This window comes from Callospermophilus lateralis, chromosome 2 (assembly GCF_048772815.1).
Source record: "Callospermophilus lateralis isolate mCalLat2 chromosome 2, mCalLat2.hap1, whole genome shotgun sequence".
In the NCBI taxonomy this organism is placed as follows: Eukaryota; Metazoa; Chordata; class Mammalia; order Rodentia; family Sciuridae; genus Callospermophilus; species Callospermophilus lateralis.
Window position 1 is genome coordinate 198253085 of NC_135306.1, and position 27184 is coordinate 198280268.

At 35.4% G+C, this 27184-nt stretch overlaps 3 protein-coding genes across 3 annotated transcripts; 2 read left to right on the top strand and 1 right to left on the bottom strand.

Moving 5' to 3' along the window:
- The first annotated feature begins 472 nt into the window (after nt 1-472).
- Nucleotides 473-1417, top strand: LOC143390526 (olfactory receptor 5B17-like). The gene has a single exon (XM_076842899.1). It carries the CDS (start codon nt 476-478, stop codon nt 1415-1417), a length of 942 nt encoding a protein of 313 aa, XP_076699014.1. The 5' UTR covers nt 473-475.
- Nucleotides 1418-13685: 12268 nt separating this feature from the next.
- On the top strand, nt 13686-18703 carry LOC143390527 (olfactory receptor 5B2-like). Its single transcript, XM_076842900.2, has 2 exons — nt 13686-14588; nt 18638-18703. The coding sequence occupies exons 1-2, from the start codon at nt 13686-13688 to the stop codon at nt 18701-18703; spliced, it is 969 nt and encodes a 322-aa protein (XP_076699015.2).
- Nucleotides 18704-21463: 2760 nt separating this feature from the next.
- LOC143391834 (olfactory receptor 5B3-like) lies at nt 21464-22405 on the bottom strand. Its single transcript, XM_076844589.2, has one exon. The coding sequence runs from the start codon at nt 22400-22402 to the stop codon at nt 21464-21466; it is 939 nt and encodes a 312-aa protein (XP_076700704.2). The 5' UTR covers nt 22403-22405.
- Between the last annotated feature and the right edge of the window lie 4779 nt (nt 22406-27184).

A 27184-nucleotide genomic window follows, 5' to 3' on the forward strand; every position in this document is an offset into this window, starting at 1 on the left:
ATCCAATATTTTTGCTACCAAGTGTCTTCAGATACAAACAGACATAATAGCCAATCAATTTAATGGAATTGATGAGAGGATAAGTGAATGCATACATATAAATACTGACATATGAGATGGAAGCATAGCTGTTAGACTCAAAAGTTCTTATTTTTGAGATAGGCTTAGGTTATATTTCTGACCTTATCTAACTCACAAAACCCTTCCTGTGACTCAGTTTACTCAAACAAAATTAACAAATTGGGAAGACCATCCATGAAACCCTTACTCTTCAAAAGCAAATTATTGTTTAGATAAATGGTCCACTACGTTGTATGGTCAGGCCAATACTTCAGATCTAGAGGATACTGAAAAATATGATTATCATCATAAAGTAATACTTACACTTTTTCATTTCTGCTCAACTGTTTTGCTCTTCAAAAACCAAAATTTTCCTCTTTGCTACACAGCACCTGGTGGTCCTAATGTACCACCCATGGAGAATACCACGGAGGTGAGGGAGTTCATCCTGCTGGGACTGACCAGCGCCCCACAACTGCAGCTTCCTCTCTTCATAATGTTCACTGTCGTCTACCTCATCACTCTGGTGGGGAACCTGGGGATGATCACGTTGATCCTGCTGGACTCCCGCCTCCACACCCCCATGTACTTTTTCCTCAGTCACCTGTCTCTGGTGGACTTTTGTTCCTCCTCAGCTGTCACTCCCAAGGTCATGGCTGGGTTGCTTATGGAAGACAAGGTCATCTCCTACAATGCTTGTGCTGCTCAGATGTTCTTTTTTGCACTCTTTGCCACTGTAGAAAATTACCTCCTGACCGCAATGGCCTATGACCGCTATGCAGCAGTGTGCAAGCCCCTGCATTACTCCACCATCATGACAAACACTGTGTGCACTCGTCTGACCATAGGCTGCTATGTCATTGGTTTGGTGACTGCTTCTGTGCAAACTGGAGACACGTTCTGCCTCTCTTTCTGTGTGACCAATGTGATCCATCACTTCTTCTGTGATATTCCCGCTGTCATGACTCTGACTTGCTCTGAAAACCACATCACTGAACTGATTCTTGTTCTTATGTCAACTTTTAACGTCATTTTTGCATTTCTTGTTATCTTGATATCCTACCTGTTCATATTCATTACCGTTTTGAAGATGCACTCAAGTAAGGGATACCAGAAGGCTTTATCCACCTGTGCTTCTCACCTCATTACAGTTTCCACATTTTATGGGACCGTCATCATCATGTATTTACAGCCAAGTTCCCGACACTCCATGGACAGAGACAAGTTTGCATCTGTGTTCTACACTATGGTCATCCCCATGCTGAACCCTGTGGTTTACAGCCTGAGGAACAAGGAGGTCAAGAGCGCATGCAAGAATGTGACTAAGAAGGCAAAATCTCTAGGTTTAGTCCTTTAATGATGTACAACCCATGGAATGTGGTTTCATTCCTCTTAAACAACTGTATGCAGTAATCCAAATGGCAAATACCTTGTGGTATGCAAAAAATAAAACCATCTCATATTATTTCTTTAGTCCAGAACAGTTCTAAGTATTCCACAGATTTGAAAATATGATAATTGTTTTAATGAAGTTTATTGAAATATATGTTCTTGATTGTCATGCTTTATCCAGATACAAATAATGACTTCATCTTACTAAAAATTCAGCCACTACTAGGTTCTTTGGTTTGATACAGCTTATCCACATGACAGTTTTTAAATGATGAGTTATTTATGTTAAATTTAAAAGGCAGAGGAAATTAAACCATTTTACCTTATCCTTTATGACTTACCAGGAAATTCATAAAAGTAGAAATAATATTGAGTAAACTATCTCTACTTTTGGTTAATGTGAATTTTGGTACATAAATCATAAGCAATCAACTAGAAATTATTGGGACTAATAAAGTAAGAAAAGTTTCAAGGTAGGAGGATCAGTATATGACAAGTCATGGTATAATTTTATGAACACTTAATATTCTGAAAGTAAAATTAAGAGAATATCACTTACAAAATAATAAAAAAATGATCAAAACACCATAGTGGAAAATGACAAAAGAAATGTAGTGCTTTTTTCAAGTGTTTTTGAATTCTTACTTTTTTTATATTTTGGAAGCAAAATTAAAATTCCTATTTTTCTCATTCTTAGTTGACCTAACAGATAATGGTTTGCTCAAAAACAACGTCTTCCTTGACCTGCAGTACTTTGATAAAGTGCATCATTATATGAAACAGCTAATTAAAAAGTTCACTTGACCCATGATTACATTTTATTATTTTTATCTTAATTGCACATATTTATGGGATAGTTTGAAACATGTATACTGTATATTTTGATCAAATCATGGTATTTACCATTTGCATTGCCTTAAAATTAAAAACATGATTAATGTACAAGAATTGTATACATATAGATACAATGTGATATTTCAATTCATGCAATGTATGTAGATCCAATATGTAGATCCAATCGGGGTAATTAACATTTTCATCTCCTTTTCATTACTTTTATATTTGGAGCCTTGAGCCCTCTAGTTCTTGGTAAGACAGATAGTAGGTTATTGTGAATGACAGTCATGCCAGTGTTCGTAGAACATTACCACTTATGACTTCTATTGAAAATACAGGGACACTAAAACTTCACAGATTAGACATTCTACTGCTACAATAAACTCAACCTAAAGACAGCACACCTAGCTTCATATACGAATTAATGACACTCAGTCTTCAGCTATACTTTAATAAAATGAATACAAGAGACGAAAAACAAAATTAATTGTTACACTACGTAATTCCCATGTCATTCAAGTTGGAGTGATCATTAATACACTAGACAATTTATTATACACTTGCTTTTGAATACCTGACCTAAATCCCAGCTTTTTTTAAAAAAATTGTTGGTAATGTTGTTAAATGCTGACCCCACCATTCCTATATGGGTGGCAAATAGTATTACAGACATCAAAGTAGACACCAGACCTTTAACATGAAGTTGGACATTTGTTGCCAGCATTAGTACCTCTCCTGGATCCCTCTCCCTCTACAGGGACTGGAAAGAGTTTGGACACTGAAGGATCCCAGAGTAGAGACCCTGCAGCTGAGATATATTCTCTTCTCAATGAAGCCTCAGTGAATCACACCCCGCCCCCCCCCCCACACACACAATCTTACTCCAACTAAAAGAAGGGAGGAGACAAAACCCAAACCAAAAAGGACCCAAAGAGGAACAACCAGAGAGGGAATTCAGGTCCCACCCCTAGGCATCCACTATGTATTAAAACCAGAGAGAAGTCCTGGAACAAATAATTAAGTACATACGTGAGGACAAGCATAAAAAAGAGATGGGGAATCCACCTCCGTTGATGCACAAGTTCAAGAGCTCTGAAAACATGAGGAACAGGCAACAAATCTCCCCCCACCCCAAATACACAATCCCCAACAAAGGATTCCACTGATAGGTGAATGAAATCCTGGAGAAAAATTATAAAAATTGATAACTAAAAAAAAAATCTTAAAAAGGAAGTAAGAGAGTAATTACAGGTGATTAAAGACCACTTTTAAAAAGAAGTAGAAATAGTGAAAAGAAACCAAACTGAACTCCTAGAAATGATACCATCAATGAAATAAAAATCTCTCTTGAAGACATCCCTAACAGATTACAATGCATAGAAAATAGTCCCTTAGCCCTTGGAGACAGAACTTCAGCCTTGAAGATAGGTTATATGATTTTGAGTACACGTAGGGCAAAAAAGGGAAAAATATAGAACCTGACTAGAATATACAAGAACTTTGGGACCACATTAAAAGACCAAACTTAAGGGCTGGGGATGTGGCTCAAGCGGTAGCGCGCTCGCCTAGCATGCATTCGGCCTGGGTTCTATCCTCAGCACCACATGCAAACAAAGATGTTGTATCCGCTGATAACTAAAAAATAAATATTAAAAAATTCTCTCTTCCCTCTCTCTCTCTCTCTCTCCAAAAAAAAACGACCAAACTTAAGCCTCATTGGTATAGAAGCGAACGAACATGGAGATACAAATTGAAGGCATAGGGAGCAATTTAGAAAACACACACAGGCTGAAGTTAAAAGGATGGAAAATATATTTCATGCATATGGACCATGAAATCAACCAGGATTTACTACTGACATATCTGACAAAGAAGATTTGAAGTAAAAATTAATAAGTAGAGACTAAAAAGGCCACTACATTCTAGTCAAGGGAACAATTAAAGAAGAACACACAATGATAGTAATTTGTGCCCCCAATTGTCAATGCTCCTAATTATGTAAAAAAACATACTCCATGACATTAAATCCCACATAGACCCCAACACAATATTGGGGGATTTTATACTCCCTTATCACTAATAGACAGGTCATGAAAACATAAAATCAATATAGATATTGTCAACCTAAACAACATTAAATCAAATTGAGCTAATGGTCATCTACAGAATACTCCAACTTACAAAAGGTGAATTTACCTTCTTAACTCTGCATGAAACTTTCTCCAAATTAGATAACATTGTTGGCCACAAAGCAAACCTTAGCAACTATAAAAAGACAATTTAATACCATCTATCCTATCAGATCATAATGAAATGAAACTGGAAGAAAAATAATAGAAACCACATAAAGACAATATGAATGTGTTAAATATCACTGAACAGTCTGCTTAAAATGGTTTAAATGGTGTTTATTTTACCAAAATCAAAATAAATGCATGTAACACACACACACACACACAACACACACACACACATACACACAGACACACATTCACTTTGAATTCATTCCACTCCAACTTCTTCAGGGAAGTCCTGAGCGCCAGATGTCCAAAATCAGTATCACTAATCTGAAATCCAAGGAGAGGTCTACACTCTGTCCAGAAGCCTCTGGGTGAATTGGTCCTTATCACCTTTATCTTGAGGTGGCTGCCCATATTCCTTAGGTTCCAACCCTGCAAATCTTGATCTGTCTCAAATTTATCTTCTTCAAATTCCCTTTCCCTCCCTCTTTTTAGAGGATATGAAATTCACAAAACATATGATTCACTCCCTTTGAATGTACAATATGATGACATCTATCACATTCACACTGAGGTGCAACTAGCTGTATCTATTTTTTTAAAGAATTTTAAAATTTTTATTTATTTTTATATGGCGCTGAGGATTGAACCCAGGGCCTTGCACATGCTAGGCAACTGCTCTACCGCTGAGCCACAACCCCAGCCTGTATCTATTTTTTTATTTGATTTTATTTTTTAAAGACATGACAGCAGAATGCATTACAATTCTTATTACACATATAGAGCACAGTTTTTCATATCTCTGTGTGTATATAAAGCATGTCCACACCAACTCATGTCTTCATACATGTACTTTGGATAATGATGTGTATCACATTCCACCATCATTGCTAACCCCCTGCCCCCTTCAGCTGTATTTGTTAAGTTCCAGGCATTTTCATTACCCACACAATGTACACAATTACATGTTTCAACACATTAGGATGCAACTTCCATGTCCCTGCCCTGCCCTCTGTCCAAGGTGCTCACTAAACTGCTTTTGTATGGATTCAACTATTCTGGGCATTTTTTATAAAAAAAAACACCATCATCAAATAGATAAAATTTTTGTCTGATTAATGTTATTTGTTATGATTTCAAGGCTCACCACTACTGCAGCATGTATTGGCAATTTTTTTATGAATGAGTAATATTCCATTGTATGGACATGCCACATTTATTTATCCATTTCTCAGATGACAGGTATTTGGATTTGCTTATAATTTTCAGCAATTGTGGATAATCCTGCTATGGAGATTTTGTAAAAATCTTTGTGTAGCTGCTTTCAATCACTGAGGACATAATTAGGAGCTTCATGGTTGAGTCATATGGTAATTTGACTTTCTAAGGAACTGCCAAACTCTTTTCCACAGAAGCTACACCATTGTACACTCCCATCAGCAATATACGAGGTTTTTCATTTCTCCACATTTTTAACAACACATGTGCCTCCTTTTAAAATAGAAGAGTTATGCTAGTATTTATAAAGTACATTTCATTGAGGTTTTGATTAGAAATTTCATAGTGACTAATGATATTGCTTATTGGCGATTTGCATATATTCTCTTCCTTTCTTTTTGTTTCTTTTTTTTTTTTTTGGTTCTTTGTGGGTTTTTTTGGTTCTTTGTGGTTTTTTTTGTATTTTGTTTGTGTTCTTGTTATTGTTTTGGGCTGGGGCCTCTGGCCTGCTAGCCAGGTATTGAGGTTCTCTACCACTGAGCTCCATCCCCAACTTTGCCATTTGTATATATTCTTTAAAGAAATGTTCACTTAAATCTTTTGCCCATGTTTCGGTTGGGTTGCAAGTATTTTTTTCTTGTTCCCTTGTGGTGGTTCTTTATATATTCTAGACATTAAAACCTTTCAGAGATGAGAGCTACAAATAGTTTCCCTTATTTTGTAGGCTGTCTTTGCTATGCTTGATACCCAGTGATGAACAGAAGTTTTAAGTTTGGATGAAGTCCAAGTCATCATATTTTTTCTTTTGGTTTTTACTATTTTTTAAAATGTTTTTATGAGTGCATTATAGTCATATGTAACAGTGAGACTGATTGTGACATAATCATAGTTGCATATAACACAGCTTTTTCCATATATCAGAGAAAACATTTGGCATTTGTTTTTTGGAATTGGCTAACTTCACTTAGCATTATCTTTTCTAACTCCATTCATTTACCTGCAAATGCCAGGATTTTATTCTCTTTTATTGCTGAGTATAATCCATTGTGTATATATATATACCACCTTTTTTATTCATTCATCTATTTAAGGGCATCCTGGTTGGTTCCACAGTTTATCTATTGTTAATTGTATTACTATAAACATTGATGTGGCTGTGTCCCTGTAGTATGCTGTTTTTAAGTCCTTTGGGTATAGACCAAGGAGAGGGATAGCTGTGTCAAATGGTGGTTCCATTCCTAATTTTCCCAGAAATCTCCATGCTGCTTTACATATTGCTGCACCAATTTGTAGCCCCACCAGCAGTGTATGAGTGTACCTTCCCCCCAACATCCTCGCCAGAACTTATTGTTGTTTGTCTTTAAAATACCTGCCATTCTGACTGGAGTGAGATGAAATCTTAGAGCAGTTTTGATTTGCATTTCTTTAATTGCTAGTGATGATGAACATTTTTTTCATGTGTTTGTTGATTGATCGTACCTCATCTTCTGAGAAGTGTCTCTTCAGATCCTTGGCCCATTATTGATTGGGTTATTTGTTTTTTTGGTGCTTAGCTTTTTGAGTTCTTTACATACCCTAGTGATTAGTGCTCTATCTGATGTGTGAGGGGTAAAGATTTTCTCCCAAAATGTAGGCTCTCTATTTACGCCACAGATTGTTTCTTTTGCTGAGAAGAAACTTTTAAAATTTGAGTCCATCTCATTTATTGATTCTTGATTTTAATTCTTGTGCCACAGGAATTTTATTAAGGAAGTTGGGGCCTAATCCCACAAGATAGAGATTAGGGCCTACATTTTCTTCTATTAGACATGGGGTCTCTGGTTTTATTCCTAAGTCCTTGATCTATTTTGAGTTGAGTTTTGTGCATGGTGAGAGATAGGGGTTTAATTTCATTTTGTTGCCTATGGATTTTCCAGCACCATTTGTTGAAGAGGCTATCTTTTCTCCAATGGTGTTTTTGGCAACTTTGTCTAATATAAGATAACTGTAATTTTGTGGATTAGTTTCTGTGTCCTCTATCCTGTACCATTGGTCTACTAGTCTGTTTTGGTACCAATACCATCCTGTTTTTGTTACTATTGCTCTTCGGTATAGTTTAAGTTTTGATATAGCAATGCCACCTGCTTCACTCTTCCTGCTAAGGGCTGCTTTTGCTCTTCTGGTTCTCTTAGTTTTCCAGATGAATTTCATGGCTGCTTTTTCTATTCCTATGATTCATAGGGGGTTAGTGATAGGGAACATGGGATGAATAGACAAACTAGATAGAGCAGAGGGGTGGGAGGGGAAGCGAGGGGGGGATGGGGTTAGAAATGATGGTAGAATATGATGAAAATTATTTTCCAAAGTACATGTATGAAGACACAAATTGGTCTGAATATATTTTGTAAACAACCAGAGATATGAAAAATTGTGCTCTACATGTGTAATAAGAGTTGCAATGCATTCCACTGTCATATACAAATAAAAATTAATTTAAAAAGATTACAAGCATAATAATAAAAAATAACACAGCTTGCTTCTTTCCCTCCCAGTACTTTCCCTGTTCTTCCCTCCTCCAATCAGCTTACTCTATTCTATTGGTATTCCTTCTATTTATTTTTTTAAAGTGTTTAATTATACTTGTATATAAAATCAGAATGCATTGCCATATACTCATACATGAACACAGAAAAATATGGTCAACTTCATTCCCCAGTTTGTCCCCTTTCCTCCACTCCTTTGTCTCCCTTGCTTGTATTCTCTATGATTTCACAATTTTAGGAATGTAATTTCCTGTTTTAACCACTTGATATGTTATCAGCATTACTCCATCATATGTGGTAAAGTGCTAGCCTCCAGCCAGTAAAAAATGAATTTCTACACATTCAGGGACCTCTTAAAATTTTCTGTTGGAAACAGTCAGACACCTCCCCTCCCTTAAAACTGAAGCTGTAATAAAGTAATTAAGAATATTCAGGGGGCTGGGGCTGGGGCTCAGCAGTGGAGCACTCACCTAGCATGTGCGAGGCACTGGGTTCGAATCTCAGCACCACATAAAAATAAAATATAAAAAAATAAAGGTATAAAAAAATCACAACAATCTTAAAAAGAAAAAGCTCCAGCAACATTGCTGAGGTTCCATCTCTGACACTCAGCACAACCACATCTCCCATAGCAGAGGTCATTGTGATACACTGTTGGGGTTGGTTCTTATCATTTTAGTTTGTATCCTAGAATCCATTACAAAATCCAAAGTCATGAATTTTATCCATGATTTCTTCTAGCAGTTTTATGGTTTTAACTTATTTTTTTTTCTTTCTTCAGTCTCTGATATATTTTGAGTTGATCTGGTATTTCCACTTGTCCTAATGCTGTCCTAATGTTGATGAGAATGTTTTTCTCCATTGAGTAAACTTGTCACCCTTGTCAAAATCCAATTGACCTTGCACACGTGGTTTCCTAGACTCTTAATTCCATTCCATGGGCTCACTTAAGCCAGTCCACATTGGAATGACCCTGGTGGTTGAGGAGCACATTTTGAGTTTTTAATAGTTGTATGCATCTACTTTGTTTCTCTGCAAGTTTACTTTAGTTGTGGAGCATTCATTGAAATTCAATATAGCTTTTTATAGTGGCTTTTACATTTCTGAAAACAAGCTATTAGGATCTTGGTAGGGATTTCATTAAATCTATAGATACCTTTGGAAAGTATTGCTATATGAAAAACTAACTCTTAAAACCCATGAAGATTTAAAGTGTAGGGGTTTTGGATTTCAGCAATTTTTCTTTTGTATGTTCAAGATACATGTGTGTAACTTTGGGGGAAAATCCATTTCTGAATATTTGATTGATTTAGATGTTGCTATAAATAGAATTTTTTTCTATTTCCCTGTAAAATTTTTTTATTGCCTGTATGTAGAAGTGCAAAAGAATTTGGTTGATGGTCTTCAATCCTGTGAACTTACTGATTATGTTTATTAGGCAACACTTTTTAAATATACACTTATTTATTTTTGTTATAGAATTTCATGTCATCAGAGAATAGACATAGATTTCCTTCTTTCCAATTTGGTATCTTTTATTTCCCTGCCCCTTGGCCTGCCTTCAACTTCTGGTACAATTTTGAACATGAGTAATGAGAGCAGCAATCCTTGTATCTGATGTTTGGGGAAGTCTTTGGCCTTTTTCTTTGGATTATGATCTTAGCTGTGGTTTGTCCATGTTCTCTTTAGTTTGTGGATGTTCTCTTCAGTTCCTAGCATTCTGAGAATTCTTTTTAAGAAAGAATTAAAACTTTAGCAGGTGCTTATTCCAGATTACAGAAATGATCTTGTTGTTCTCTTCACTATAATAATGTGGTTAATTATTGGCTTTCTTTTTCTTTACCTAAGCACCTTTATTTACATTCTTGGAGTAAATACAACACAGTCATGATTTATAGTTACGTTAATTTATGGATTTATCCTATGAGTGTTTTTAACATCATGATATTAAACAAGGGTATTGGTCTATAGTTTTATTTATTAATTCTTTTGGTCTAGCTTTGCTGTGAGGTTATGCTGAACTCACAGGATGAGTGAGGCAGTGTTTCCTATGTATTTACTCAGTAAAATGAAACCTATCTTCAAAACAAAACAAAACAAAACAAAACAAAACAAAAAACCCTTAGGCAAAAAAAAGTAAGAAGTCCTTTATTTTTAACCTCCCAAACTGAAAACAGCATTAATGTCCCTCAACTGAGGAATGTAAATAAAACTCAATATGCATAATGAAAATTACTGATATATATAACAGTATGAATAATCCTTGGTTGCATTACACTAATTGAATAAAATATAGGTAATATATTCTAGAGGTCTAGGTTAGGACATTCTTGAAAAGGCAAAACCAAAAGGAAAAAATTGATGGTGGTGATATAATTGACCATCATGGTTAAGAAAATTTATTATGGTAGATTGTGGTAGTGATTATATGACTATACATTTGGAAAATAGTTAAAGCTCTATATTAACAATTGTGCACACTGGTCTTTCATTTATATATACTAAAGATTGAAAACAAAATATAATAATACAATTAAACTTGGGCACACAACTATCTAGCTGAGTCCCACAGATAGTTTAATTGCTTCTTTCCTTAAAAAGTGAGATAAAACACTGAAGCTTCCCTTGTGGGAGGACATCCCAGGAGAGCTCTGTGTATGCATCGTTCCCTGCTGATGTACACGCATTCGTCTCTGAAGTCTGACATAATTGCAGGTGTTTATTTTAGAGGGAGAGGATGGCATGCACTGTCATTATTAATTCATCTGGATATTATTATCAGTGTAGGAAGTTTTTCTTCCAACTTCAAGCCTTGCTGTGAGTGCACAACTGTAGTCAAGAGAAATACCCTAAGATTGAACTCTATTGATTTGTCTCTGAAATCATAACCACTAAGCTAGCTGTATTTAAATTTTATTATTTGCAAGAATACTACTGTAGATGATATAGGAGATGTAACATTGTAATGTTTCTTTTGCAAATCAGGAGGAGATGAGTCCTCCATAGACACAGTAAGAATACATTGTAGATTCAGGACCCAAATGCTTACTGGTCTTTTCTCCACATGGGACCTCAGAATATTTTGTTCACTCCCCGCAAAAGAGCTGCTCCCACCATGTGTTATTCAATGGAAGAATTTCAGGTTTCAGATTCTCTGTTCAGGACTATCATTTGGGTTTGAAGAGCAAGGTAAGCTTCTATAATCAATGTGAAAGTTATTGAAAACTGCTGTTCATGAAAGGTAGTGGGACAGCTGGACCTTCCATGAGTTACGTGAGCACAGAAGTTGGGGTTGTGACCGTTTTTCTAAAACACTGAAGTGAGGCTGGAGTATAAATATCAAAAGGTCATCAGGACAAAATTTAGTGATATTTATCAAAGATCATCTTGCCGCATTCTAAAAATATGTTTTAAAGGTTAGATCAAACTCTGAATGAATAGATGGTAATTTCAATTTGTTCACAACCTGGTGGTTTCTCACTAGAGATTAAAAGGAACAAACAGAGAGTGCAGTGGCCCTTCTTTAAACAGGATGGGACCTAATGAATTAGTAAGATCTGAACTTCATCTTAACATTCTGCCCATAATCCCATTCTTATTCTTATTATTAGTGGCAGGTCTACAAATACTGATGGGAATGTAGCTAAAGTTATGAGCTTTTAATTAAGATTCAACTCAGTTTAAGTATTGATTCTTGAATCTTTTTCAATCTACTTTTGGAATTTTAGAATATCATTTAACTTCTTACGTTATCATTTGTCTTAATAGTAAGAAAAAATAAGAAATCCTACATATATAGAGGCACAAATACACACACAACCACACAGGTACTTATATCTAAATCTCCTGTCATACATTGGAGAATGATCTGTGTTAAAAAATATATGGATGTTAACATCAGCAATCATAAAGCCTACCTGGGCTGAACTTATAAAGTTGCAAAGAAAAGGATAAGAATAATAGGGAATCATTGTTAGGAGGAAATGAGTGTTTTCAAATGTCTCAAATTAAAATTAAAAGATTTGAAATACATGGTCGATGTACTTCACCAAATAAAAAATTTTAAAGTTGGAGGTTTCTACTAGAACAGATCTGCAGGCTAACATAACCCTGAAAATACGAATATGTGACCATTAATATCTGTGATTCAACTATAGATTTATAGTAATGAGAAAATGAACACTCTTTCAACTCAAGAGAAAATATATGGACTTCAAAGAAATTAAACAGAAGAGAGGCTGAATGGAATGCCTTCTATTTTATGGGCAATTCATGGACAGAGTGTGAACAGAAGGCCCATAAAATATCAGTGGACTTGGGGGACTAGTGAGAAAAAGCAACTTAAGGAAGAGGCTTTTAGATGACTGACCTGACCCATGTTTGAAGCCCCCATGTTGGTACCCACCTTTCTCAAACCACAGTGAGACCCTAAGTCCGTCCTTTTAATAATAGTATAGATAGCACTTTTCAGGTTGTTTTAAACACTCTAAATTCACTGGTTTTTCATGATAATTATCTCAATTATCACAATGATGACTTGAGGGAGGGTCAATACCATCTTCATTTTGCAAGTAAGAAAATCTGGTACAGGGAAGTTAAGTTATATCAGTGATTCTTAGCTTGTAGATGTAGGGTTGATGTGCACCTCTGCCCAGAGACCAGCCCTGCACTGATGCTGTGCTCTCTCCTACCAGAACTGTCTCCATGGGTCCCCGTTATCTCACCGCCTCCACCATGCATATATCTCAGGAGACTGCTGCAAAATCCCAAACACTGAGTTTGGACCAATGGAGACAATGAGTAATTGTAAATTGCAACTCACTTCAAGTTTAATTTAGGCCATCGGTCATGGTAACCATTATGTATGGGACCAAAGCTTTCCAATTAATACTTCTATAAACACACATACATTACTCAATCTCTGGTGTCACACAATCTAAATTAAATCAACAACTGTCCGACTTCATAAACCTGTTGAGAAATCAGGGACTATAGATATAGTGTCCAGAATCCAGACAAGTTTCTGACACATGAGCTATACGGAAGGAATTAGTGACTTCACCAAGACAGGAAAACAGGAACGGATTAAATTATTAATTCCAACACTGTCAACTATAACCTACTAAATTTTCAAAAATCTCAGCTCACACAGATATCAAATTCATAAATCATAAACATGATCCATGTAGATGCCTCATTCAACATCTGGAGTTGTAGAGATAAGTAATACACTCAATTATATTGTTAAGCTCATTTTTAGTTATGAGAAATTTGAAGTACACAGTGTGGCTACAGTAATAAAGTAATGCACATGGTACATAAACATTCTGATCTCACTGCCGTCTCTACTATGTTCAATGCCCCATTTTTATTTCTCTTTGCTACAGTGCATCTCCTGATTTCCCCAGCAACATTGATGGAGAACAGGACAGAAGTGACTGAGTTCATCCTCCTAGGACTCACCAGTGCCCCAGAACTACAGGTGCCCCTCTTTATCATGATCACCCTCATCTACCTCATCAATGTGGTTGGGAACCTGGGGATGATCATATTGATCCTCCTGGACTCTCGTCTCCACACTCCCATGTACTTTTTCCTGGGAAACCTGTCTCTGGCAGATTTCTGTTACTCCTCAGCGGTCACTCCCACAGTCATGGCTGGGCTCCTTCTAGGAATCTGCAAAATTTCCTACAATGCCTGTGCTGCTCAGGCCTTCTTGTTTGGAGGATTTGCCAGTGTGGAAAATTTATTCTTGGCCGCCATGGCCTATGACCGCTATGCTGCAGTGTGTAAGCCCCTGCACTACACCACCACCATGACAGCACGTGTGTGTCCGTGTCTGGCTGCAGGCTGCTACCTGGGAGGTTTCCTGAATGTCTCCATCCATGTTGGGGAATCGTTCAGTCTCTCCTTCTGTCAGTCCAATGTGGTGCATCACTTTTTCTGTGATGTTCCAGCAGTCATGGCTCTGTCTTGCTCTGATAGACACGTCAATGAGCTGGTTCTTGTTTATGTAGCCAGCTTCAATGTCCTGTTTGCCCTTCTAGTCGTCTTGGTGTCCTACTTATTCATATTCATCACCATCCTAAAGATGCGCTCAGTTGCAGGATATCAGAAGGCTCTGTCCACCTGTGCCTCCCACCTCACTGCTGTCTCCATTTTCTATGGGACAATTATCTTCATGTACTTACGGCCCAGCTCCAGTCATTCCATGGATACAGACAAATTTGCCTCTGTCTTTTATACAATGGTCATCCCTATGCTGAATCCAGTGGTCTATAGCCTCAGGAACAAGGAGGTCAAGAGTGCATTCAAAAAAGTTATTGGAAGCACCATTTATTGAAGAGGATGTTCCTTTGGCCATATGATCTTTGCACCTTTGTCAAAAATTGGGTCTGTGTATGCATATGACTTAATTACAGAGTTCCCAGGTTCTGGCCCATTGGTCTACATGTAATGCCAGGAATATGATAATCTGCTAAGTATCACCAAAGTTTTAGTTGTAACTTACATATTTTAAAGTCATTTATTGTGATAGCTCCAACTTTTTAAACCCCACCACCAAAGCTCAGGATTGTTTTGATTGTTCTGTTTCTTTTGTGGTTCCATCACATTGTTAGTCTTGAAGTCTAATTATTTATGCATATTAATTATGCAAACTTACGTTTTTTACCATGATATTTCAATAAATGCATATGTCGTGCTTTCATCTTACTCCTGTCACTCTTTTATATTCTCCTTACTCACCAGTCCTTTTTCTCTTCCCTAAGAGTCTCTCTATTGCTTTCAGGCTGTCTCCCCCACCACCTCCCAGGCTTCCACATTAAAAGAGAACAAGTATTTCTTGTCTTCTCTCTCTGATTTATTGTGCTGACATGATAATCTCTTATTCTACCCATTTTTTTCTGAAAATGGCATGATTTCATTTATTGGTGGATAACACTCCTGTTTGTGCATGTGTCTATCATATTTTCTTATTCATCTTTGATGGAGCATGTATCCTGATTCCATAACTTGGTAATTGTGAAATATACACAGGAAACATGGATACGCAGGTACCTCTTTTGCATGGTGACTTTCCTGTAGGTATATACTGAGGTGTTGTATAGCTGTATCATATGGTAGATCACAGTTTTTGTACTATTTTACTTTCTCACCAAAAATGAGTGAGAATTTCTTTTTCTCTATTTTTTTCTAGAATTTATTGTTGTTATTATTATTATTTGTTTTTATTTGTTCTAAGATATGCATGACTGTAGAGTGAATTTTGACATATTATACATACATGGAGTATAACATTCTAATTAGGGTCCATTATTGTGGCTCTATGTGATGTCACTTGTGGAATATTCATATATGAACACATGAAAGTTATGTCTGATTCATCCTGCTATCTGTTGTATAACCATTCTGACTAGGGTGACATAGAATCACAATGTAGTTTGAATTTGCATTTGATTGATGGCTAAAACTTTTGAGATTTTTTTCACACATTTATTGGCCATTTGTACTTTTTTTGAGAAGTGTGTGTCTAGATCATCTATTCTTTTGTTGTTTGGATTACTCAATTTTTGTTGCTACATTTTTAAAGTGTTTTATTAAAGCAGTATTGTTATACATGCATGGAATATAATTTGCTCCATTTCAGTCTTTAGTACTTCCATTTTTCCTCAATTTTCTATCACAATTCCCCCTTCCTTTTCTCACCTCTTCTGGTCTTCCTTCTATATATTTATTTATTTTTTCAAATTAGTGCCTTTTAGACATACAAAAGTTGAAAGTCTTATTTTGGTGCAGTTCCTGCATATGAGATTAAAATTTTGACACTTAACTTTCTTTCTTTTTTTTTCAGACAATCTTAGTTGCTTTTTTATTGATATACATTTACAAAAATGATCTTAAATAAATGTATTACCTACATTTATGTGTGAGTTATAAAGCTATAAATCTAACAAAAAATCTTATGTTCATATTTCTTAAATATCAGACCATTTCATTAAAAATGTGATATAATCTCACTTCAGTTTGGAAGAATGCAATATATTGTGGAATCTAGAACTAGTGGAGTCCTGTACTTCTTTCTTATTAGGGGACTGTAGTTACACATAATACTGGGGTTCATTTTGACATAATCATACGAGCATGGAATATGATTTGCTCCAATTCAGTCCCCACTACTTTTCTTTTCTTTCTTTTCTCTCTGCCGTGTTCATTTCTTATACTGGTCTTCTATTCATTTATTGTTTTTAAAATTGGTTTTTTATAAATATACATAAAGGTGAAATTCACCGTGGTATATACATATACACACATAGGATGGATGTGTCCCTCCTCTTTCTCCCACAGCCCCCTCCTCTCCTCCACTGATTTCTCTTTTCATAGGATTCATCCCTCCATTTTTTTAATCCTAATTTTGTTTTGGCTTCTACGTATGAGAAAACATTTGACCCCTGATTTTCTGGGTCTGGCTTATTTCGTGTAACATGATATTCACCAGTTGTGTACATTTATCAACAAATATCATAATTTCATTATTCTTTATGGCTGAGCAAAACTCCAATGTGTATATATGCCACAATTTCCTTATCCACTCCTCTGTTGACTGGTACATGTGTTGATTCCATAACTTGGCTATTATGAAGTGTGCTTCTATAAACACTGATGACTGAATCACTATACTGTGCTGATTTTAGTTCTGGATATATACCAAAGTGTGAGTTAGCTGGGTCACATGGTGGTTCCATTCCTAGTTTTTTGAGGAATCTTCATAATGCTTTCCAGAGCAGTTGTACTAATTTGTAGTCCCACCAAAAATGTATGAGTGTATGTTTTTTTCCTCCACATCCTCAACAGCATTTATTGTTATTTGTATTCTTGAATGCCTTTTTTAAGTGGAATGACATGAAATGCCAAGGTAGCTTTGATTTACACTTCCATGATTTTTTAGAGACGTTGAACATTTTTTCATATTTGTTAGGCATTTGTAATTTTGGAAAAAAATACCTGTTTGGTTCTTCTGTTCACTTATTGATTGGGTTATTTTTTTCTTTGGTGTTAATTGTTGATAACATTCTTGAATTCTTTATGTGTGTGTGATATTAATCCATTGTCATATGAGTAGCTGTCCCATTCTGTAGATTGTCTCTTCACTCTGTGGATTGCTTCCTTTGCTATGCAGAAGATTTTTTTCTATTTTATTTATTTATTTTTAGTTTTATTGATTTTATTTTTTAAAAATACCTGACAGCGGATGCATTACAGTTGTTACTACACATATAGAGTACAATTTTTCATACCTTTGTATATATAGAGTATGTTCACGTCAATTCATGCCTTTATACATGTACTTTGTTTATTTTGCACTATACAATTCTTATTACACATATATACCACAATTTTTCATATCTCTTTAGATATAAAGTATGTCGCCACCCAATTAGAGTCTTCATACATGTACTTTAGATAATGATGTCCGTCACATTCCACTGCCCTTATGCAGAAGCTCCTTAACTTGGTGGAATCTCATTTGTCAGTTCTTGCTTTTATTTCCAGAACTGTTATTCCTGTTCAGGAAATAATGGCCTATGTCAATAACTTGGATCTTTCATGGGTGTTTTCTTGTCATAAGTTCAGAGTTTCAGATCTTACATTAAGGTTTTTGATCTAGTTTGAATTGATTTTTTGTACAGAATATGACCTAGGGATCTAGATTCAAAATTGTGCAAGTGAATATACAATTTTCCCAGCACTAATTTTTGAAGAGGATGTCTTTAATCCAATGTATGTTTTTGTAACCTCAGTTGAGAAACAAATGGCTGTAGATTCATGGGTTTATGTCTGTTATTTCTATTCTAGTCCATTTTAATGTACGCATCTATTTTATGCCAATGATATGCTATTTTGTTTATATGCCTCTATAGTATATTTGAAGTCAGGTATTGAAAGGCTTCCAGCATTGCTCTTCAACTGTGTGGGATTGCTGTGGTCATTTGGCATCTGTTGTGCATTGGCACATTTCAAAGACTGTCATTGGTATTTTGATGGTAATTTCATTGATTTATTGATTCCTGTTGACAATATGATCAGATTAGCAATATTAATTCTTCCCATTCATGAACAAAGGAGGTCTTCCCATCTTCATTTATTCTTTCATTGTTTTTCAGTTTTTCATAATTTTCATTGTAGTGGTCTCCCACATTCTTGATTAGGTTTATTCCTAGGTAGTATTGCTTTTTTGGAACAATTGTGAATGGAATTGTTTTCCTTACCATTTCTCAGTCAATTCACAGTTGGCACATGGGCCAGCTTCAAATATTTGTATGTTGATATTATCCTGCGACCTTGCTGAACTTGTTTATTATCTGCAAGAGTCTTTTGGAGGAGTCTTTAAAGTCCTCTAAACACCAGAATCATATTATCTGCAAACAGGGATAATTTAACTACTTACTTTACTATTTATATCCCCTCTATTTCTTTTCAAGCCTGTTGGGCTCTGTTTAAAATTTCAAGTATCATATTGTATAAGAGTGGTGAGAGTGGGGCTTTGTCTTGTCCGTGATATTAGAGGAAATGTTTTCAGTTTTTCTACATTCAATCTGATGACGGCTATAGGGTTTGTCATATCGTAGCCTTTTTTATGTTTAGGTGTGATCCTTCTATACGTAATTTCTTCACGGTTTTTCAGTATGGATGGAACTGCCAATAATTACGTTAAGTACAATCAGCAAAGCACAGAAAGACACGTATCACTGGATATACTTGTATTCCATCTATATGTGAAACCCCAAACAGTTGATCTCCTAGAAGTTGAGAGTAGAGTGTTAACTACTAGATGCTGGGGTGAGTGGGGAGGAGGAGAGAGAGAGAGAGAGAGAGAGAGAGAGAGAGAGAGAGAGAGAGAGAGAGAGAGAGAGAGAAAGGTTAATATAATCAGTGGGCACTAAGTTGCAGTTAGATGACAGCAAGAAATCCTGCTGTGCGGAGGAGGTGACCACACAGAACAGTGATGTGCTGTACATCCCAAGATTCTAGAAGAATGGACTTTGAATTTTTATACTATAAAGAAATGACAAAATGTGAGGAGGTGTGTTTAACCTGATTTAAACATTATACAGTGAATATATGTATCACAGCATCATGGCACTCATTAATATGTACAGTTTTCATGTTTTTATTCATCATTTAAAAGTACATGTAATTTATAAAAGATATAATCATACTATATACTGTCAATTTGTGCAATTAAAAATAATTAATAATAAAGAAGTAAAAAGACAGTTATTACAGCTAGTGAAAGATCACCATACAGACAGTAGTGAATATTTGTGTCATATCACACGGCATAAGAAGTACCAACCTCAGCACTTTAGCACATTCAAATATCATCTTACAAGTATTGAATAGTGGAAGGCACTGTGTAGAGAATGTAAATTAGACATGAGTGCACATTCCCTTGAATAGGTTTTGTGCTATTAGAGCTCTCTGATGATTAAAAATTACAAATATTGTTCCCTATGTTAGCATATGGAATGTATGTTATTGTTACAGCTGAAAGATAATGTTACTCTGTTTTTCACGAATATTTAAAATCATTTCACTTGTTTAATTTATATGTATGAAGTAATTTTACAATGTGATCAGGTATTAAACCTTTAATCTTATAATTTATGTTTTTCCAAACAGTTACCTAATTGCCATGTTACTTGTCAGTTAATGAGACCATTTCTAAATACAAATTATGAGATAGTTTCAAATGAATTAATTGAGGAGGAGATTTCCAAAAAAAATCACCATTTCAAAAAGTGGGAAGGACAAGAGGGGCTGGAAATGCAAATAACAAAATTGCTGCAAAGCAGAAAAATCAATGTGCCTCCTGAAATTTTCTAGAAGTATACCTACATGGCTTTTCTTATTGCTGATAGCGTATAACCATAAATGGCTCAAAGATTCAAAATACTGATACAATTGAATTCAAAGATTAATTATTTTATTCATTTAACAGATATTTGTTGAGAATCTACTGTGAAACAAACATTCATTTAAGTTTTGAGAATAATGTAAATGGAACAGATAAAACCACCATACTTATAGGATTTTAATTGTAGTGGGAGAAATAAACAATAGAAAAAATAAACAGATACAATGTGTGAGAGTTGTTAAGGATGATTAAGATAAATGTAGGGAGAAGGGACAGCTTACATGGTGAACATAAAGTGATGATTTTATAAAGGTGGTTAGGGAAGGACTCTATGGTGAGGCAATATTTTAAAAGACCCAAGTGGAATAAGAACATTCCATGTAGTAACTGCAAAAACCTTGAAGTGGTACATGATTGGAGTTGTGAATAAATAGCAAGGTTGGCAGTGAGAATAACATGAGGAAACAGAAGACTGGAGGAATGTCAAAAGATATGTAACTCAACTAAGTATAAATGAATGAGCATCATTACCAAAGTCAAGTCATTTGGAAAGAAAAAATGTCTAGCATTATTGATACCCAGTGTATTTTTTGAATAGTCTGAAAGTTGATGTTTATATAAATATGGTGAAAATATTTTTATTTTCCTCCAATTTTCTGGTACTCTGGCTATTTTGATTTTGAAAATTAAACTTGAGTAGGTTGGTTATATAAAGTGACTCAGTCAACACAGAAAAATTAATTCATTTAATATGCATTATTTTTGAATCTCTAGGTAAAATGTAAATTTTATTCTTACACTTATTCAACTAAATAAATAAATAATATTAGTCAAATTAATTCTCTAATACCTAAATTACTTAATTTTTTTACCAAAATCAGTCACATTTCATTTATATCTGGTAAATTTTCTACTCATTTATATGTGCTCATATCAGTATATTTATGAATTAATAAACGTAAATTTATGTTCACATCCACAAGTTTGTTCTGGTAGAGTAAGTGAATACAGATCAAGTGAATTAAACAAATATCCTTAATAAGGTTTTTTTTGACAAGCCAGAAGCAAAATAACTTGTGAATCCTCTCACCATTATTGTACAGATATTATATTTCTGTATATATTTCTTTCTTTCTACACAATAAACTGACTTTTGAGGAGGTGAGTATTTGACTTCAGGAGCTTGACTTCAATATGCACCTTAATATGTGATTTAGCACATGGAGAAGATCTGAGAAGCAAGATATTAAGTCATTATACATCCTACAATTTCAAAATCAAAATCTTAGAAATACTTTTCCCTCTAAAACTATCTTTTTGAATGCACTCTTGACCTCCTTGTTCCTGAGGCTGTAGACCACAGGGTTCAGCATGGGGATGACCATCGTATAAAAGACAGAGGCAAATTTGTCTGTGTCCATGGAGTGACTGGAGCTGGGCTGTAAGTACATGAAGATAATTGTCCCATAGAAAATGGAGACTGCAGTGAGGTGGGAGGCACAGGTGGACAGAGCTTTCTGGTATCCTGCAACTGAGCGCATCTTTAGGATGATGATGAATATGAATAGGTAGGACACCAAGATAACTAGAAGAGCAAAAAAGACATTGAAGCTGGCTACACAAACAAGAACCAGCTCATTAATGTGTCTATCAGAGCAAGAGAGAGCCATGACTGCTGGAACATCACAGAAAAAGTGATGGACCACATTGGACTTACAGAAGGAGAGACTGAATGTTTCTCCAACATGGATGGAGGCATTTAGGAGACCACAGACATGGCAGCCTATGACCAGACGGGCACACACACCTGTAGTCATGGTGGTGGAATAATGAAGGGGTTTGCACACAGCAGCAAAGCGGTCATACGCCATAGAGGCCAAGAGGAAATTTTCCATAGTGGCAAAGGCTGCAAAAAAGAACATCTGAGCAGCACAGGCATTGTAGGAGATGACCTTGTGTCCTAGAAGGAGCCCAGCCACAACTGTGGGAGTGACAGCTGAGGAGTAGCCAAAGTCTACCAGAGACAAATTGCTGAGGAAAAAGTACATGGGAGTGTGGAGACGAAAATCAGTGAGAATCAAAACAATCATCCCGAGGTTTCCAACGACATTAATGAAGTAGATGAGGATGATCATGATAAAGAGGGCCACTTGGAGTTCTGGGGCACTGGTGAGTCCTAGGAGGATGAACTCTGTCACTTCTGTCCTGTTCTCCATCCGTGTTATTTGGGAGTCAGGAGATGCTCTTTAGCAAAGAGAACTGCAGAACAAAAATGTGAAGAGGTTTGTGAAATAGATATTGCCCTGAAACTGAACCATGTATATATCATGTGAATTATTTTATTAGCATAATAATACACATTTCAAGATTTGGAAATCGCATGGAAATGGTAGGAGACCCTCAATGTTACACAAAATTACATATAAGAGGTTGTGAGGGGAAAGGGGGGAAACAAGGGAGAGAATTGAACAATAGCAGATGAGGTAGAGAGGGAAGATGGGAGGGGAGGGGAGAGGGGATAGTAGGGGATAGGAAAGGTAGCAGAATACAACAGTCACTAATATGCCATTATGTGAAAATGTGAATGTGTAACCGATGTGATTCTGCAATTTGTATTTGGGGTAAAAATGGGAGTTCATAACTCACTTGAGTCAAATGTATGAAAGATGATATGTCATGAGCTTTGTAATGTTTTGAACAACCAATAAAAAATAATAAAAAAAAATTAAAAAAAAGATTTACCACATGTAAATGTAAGCTTAACCACAAATTTTAAAGCATTGATTATTTACGTAGTTACGAACTTTTTAATTTAAAAATTCAACCCAATTTAAACCCTATTTGTCGAATTTTATATAAGTTAAATTAACATTTGCTAAATTTTATGAATCTTATGACATGAGGGTAAGCATGTATATAATTAAACTTGCATAATTATAATATTATAATATAGTATAATATGCATCATGCTTCACACACACGTGTACACCGCAGAGACACATATACAATTGTCTGCCAACTCTGTTTTCTTGCTCTAGCTAAAGCTTATACCTTTGAATTGCTCACTTGATAGGATTGCTCTAGATTCTTTATATTGAATTCTTGTTTTAATAATTTAGTTATGTTTACATTGTGCTAATAACAAGTCAATCTTCAAATCCAAGCAGGGTGTTTCCCAAGTAAAATTGTCAGAATCACATATGAATCTAATTTTTTTAGCTGAATTTATAGTTACTCATTGTCTTCATGAGCGTAACTCAGCATCTGGGGTTTCACAGTGCAGCCACTGAGGTATGTGCCCAGTTCATGTCATCAGGCAACTGGGGCAGTGGGAGCATGCACAACCAGCAGAAGACGTGGCATCTGATGGATGTGTGGGTTCTAGAAAAAGTTACAAACTGGACCTGCTATTTACCACCTATGAGTCAATTTTCCTAATCCAACTCTGCCAAGCTCATCCTTTCAATGTGCAAAATAAAGAAGTGAATGGTATTTAACTCAAAACAGTATTGTGAGAATTAAATGTGAAAATACACAAAATAACATCTCAATTCTGGGTGATTATGATTTTGTAAGTGTCAGCTATAATAATATTCAAATACAATGATAGACTGTATGTATATGTTGGCTTAGAAGTAGGTGGTCATATGCCAAGGTTCAGCGGTGGGTGAGCTCTGTAGTCTTGGAGTCTCCCTCTTGATTTGTTTTTTCTCTCACAGAGGGTTGCTGAGATTTTTGATCCTTCCAGTAACTCTTTCTCTGTTGTTCCTCCACCCATATGATTGGCTGCTCTAGCACTATGACATATGGCTTTTCTGTTAGTGTTCAGTTTCTTCCTTGAAATCCATATTTTAGCTGATGCTGAAAGAATATCCATTTCTTATACCGTCTTTATCTCTATAGTATATTCACATGGTTGAATCACTGAGATTGAGAGTTGAAAGTTCATAGTTTTGACTTGATGTTAATCTGCAGAGCTTTTTTTGTAGCAAATTGAATGTTGTAAATTAAAGCACCACATGTACTCCTTAATTTGTACAAAGTAATATGTTCATTAAAATAAAATTTTAAAGAATATACAAACTTTAAAGAATGTTCTTTGAATCTCTTTCTATGTAGGAGCAATGCTTTAATTCTTTGTATTTAAATATAAAAATCTTTGGAAGGTAACTACCCAATGCTAACTAGTATTCCCTACCATCTTCTTCTTAACCTGCAGCAAACTTTCTGCATCAACTAAACATTTGAAGGCATTGTGTTTGCCTGTTTTAACACACGTGACCACTTTTTAGCATATTTTTTGATCAATGCAAGTGAGGGGGGGTCTTTATACAGGAGTCTCTCTCTCTCTCTCTCTCTCTCTCTCTCTCTCTCTCTGTGTGTGTGTGTGTGTGTGTGTGTGTTATGCATGTGCAAGTACTTTTATTTTACCAGTAAGGCAAATGTATATTTGTGCAATTTTGTGATGTGAGGCTTTATTATTATACATCTGGAATGAGGAAGATTTAAGATTTAACCCAGATTGGACCTAATCACCAGTCTGTTGTTTTAGTCACATCAATGTCAATGTGTATAGATGTGTTAGAAATAATGACATTATGGAGAATATATTAAAATGAAAAACAGAACTTACTTAAATTGTCTGGTTTCTTCTGTAGATAAAATAAGAGACATTTCACTTGTATATTTTTTGTTTATCTCCAATAATAAACTTACATACACTGAAAATGAAATTACCACCTAATTATCCAGAGCATCATTCTATACTAATGTTTATGACTCAAATTTTTTAGTTCAGAAAAATAATGATATTTCCCAAGTATCACAAATCTCTACCAATATGACTTTTGACACATATACCCTACATCCACATCAGTTTTAAAGAAAAACATTCAAAATCCATTTCTGTGGTCAGTAAGTCATAGTGAGTATAGGTGTTCTACGATTTTGCTAGAATTACAGTTTTTACTGAGTCTTTATTGAGTATAGACGCTTACCTTCCTCCTTGGAAACATGCAACAATCTTGAACAGGGAGCTTGAAATCTGAAATTCAACCACAGATTAATGCTTCCATTATGTTAGAGAAGTTGTCTCAGGTAGTGGTTGATGGTCCCAAGCTGCCTAAGGCAGGAAGGAAACAATGGAAGCAATGGTATTAACAGAGATTCAAGTCCCGAGTCTCCCATGCATTTTTTCTAGGTTTTTGGAGGAGTCACTTACGTCCTCCTCAAAAATAAATGCACTAAAATGACCTCTTCCACAAAATTCATGGAATTGTGCTTTTAAGTAGAAAAGAAGGAGCTGTCTATAAAATAACTTATCATTTCAAGTCATTTAATATAATTTTTATTTTGAGGTATTCCCTTAGTCATGTTGCAGGCTCATAGAGTATCCCCAAATCAGGATAAGGCCTATGTGCATGAGCAACTGTCAACATTCAGATAGATAAATAATGGATGGTCACAGGCAGTGGAATTGAAATCTAGTGCCTCTGAAATGAAGTCACCTGAAGTCATGTTGAATTCCAGAAACTAATATACAGGGACCAAGAGTAAAATATGAACACATGGATGTCTCAGAGGATGCCCCTCAGGGAGCATTTGTAACGCCTCTCTCCTCTTTCCTAGGGAAGAAACAATTAAACTGTCTGTGGGGACCAATTTGGATTTTTGAGTATGCACCTGAGTTTTGTATTACACATTAATGTATCAATAAACGTGATATGCATACTTTTTAGCATAGAGTTTGTACATTTGTTAAATATATAGTTATGTTACCACTACCCAAATCACCTGAACTAATTTTCCAAGTTTCTTGGTGGCCAACCTCTTCTTTCACCCAGTGTCTTGGAAACCTCTCAACAAAATTTGCATCTGATTTTTCTTTTGCAACAATGTCTTTCACTAGAACACAGTGGGTTTTGATTCTGGCATCTTTCACTTAGCAGAAATTCATTTGGAGGTCCATGAATGTTGTTAACTGTATCTTTAATGGAACTTTTTACTTTTATGGACTTATATTGCATAGGATCAATGGCACACATTGTTTTTATCATTTCCTGATGCAGGACCATTTTTGTTGATTCCACTGTTCAGTGATTATGAATGAAGTTGATCTAAACATTGACTGACCTTTCTTGTGCAAGCATAGGCTTTTATTTCATTAGGGCAAATACCTAGGAATTGTATCACTTCATTATATGGTAAATTTGTTTAATTGAACCATTTCAACTATTAGCATTCAGATAAATGAAGGATGGTTGAAGGGAGGAGAATTGAAAACTACTCCTTCTGAAATGAAGTCACCTGGAATCATGTTGAATTTCAGAATCTAATACATAGGGTCTAAGAATTTTTGCAGATAATCCCAGACAGTTTACCAGACTGTTTCCATAAGTTTTAATTCTCAAGAGCAATTCAGTTCAATTTCATCATATCTTTGTTTGCACTTAATTTAGTTTTTATTTTACTTCCATGTTTGTTGTTTCTCAAAGATGGCTTCAAGCTCTCCCAGAAAAATCTTTATTTTGTATCTTTTTATTTTTTATTTGACAAATCATAGCTGAATATCATATGGGGTATGTAGTGTGATGTTTATATTTAGACATATGTTTATATTTTGTGTCTCAAGCTTATAACACAAGTTATCCATCATTTAAAATAATTCGTATTTCTTTGTGATGGGCAATATGCAAAATCTCTTCTACTAAATATTTTTGTATTCTTTATATTCTTTATTTGTTCAATTAGTACTATATGACAGTAGAATGCACTATGATACATCATACATAAATGGAGTGTAATTTCTCATTTTTCTGGTGGTACACAATGCAAACTCACACCAGTCGTGTAGTCATACATGTACATAGGGTAATAATATCTGATTCATTCTACTGTCTTTCCTACTGCTATACCCTCCCCCTCCCTTTACTCCCTTTTCCCTAATCTAAAGTAACCCTCTTCTTCCCTAGTTCCCCACCACTCATTGTGAATTTGAA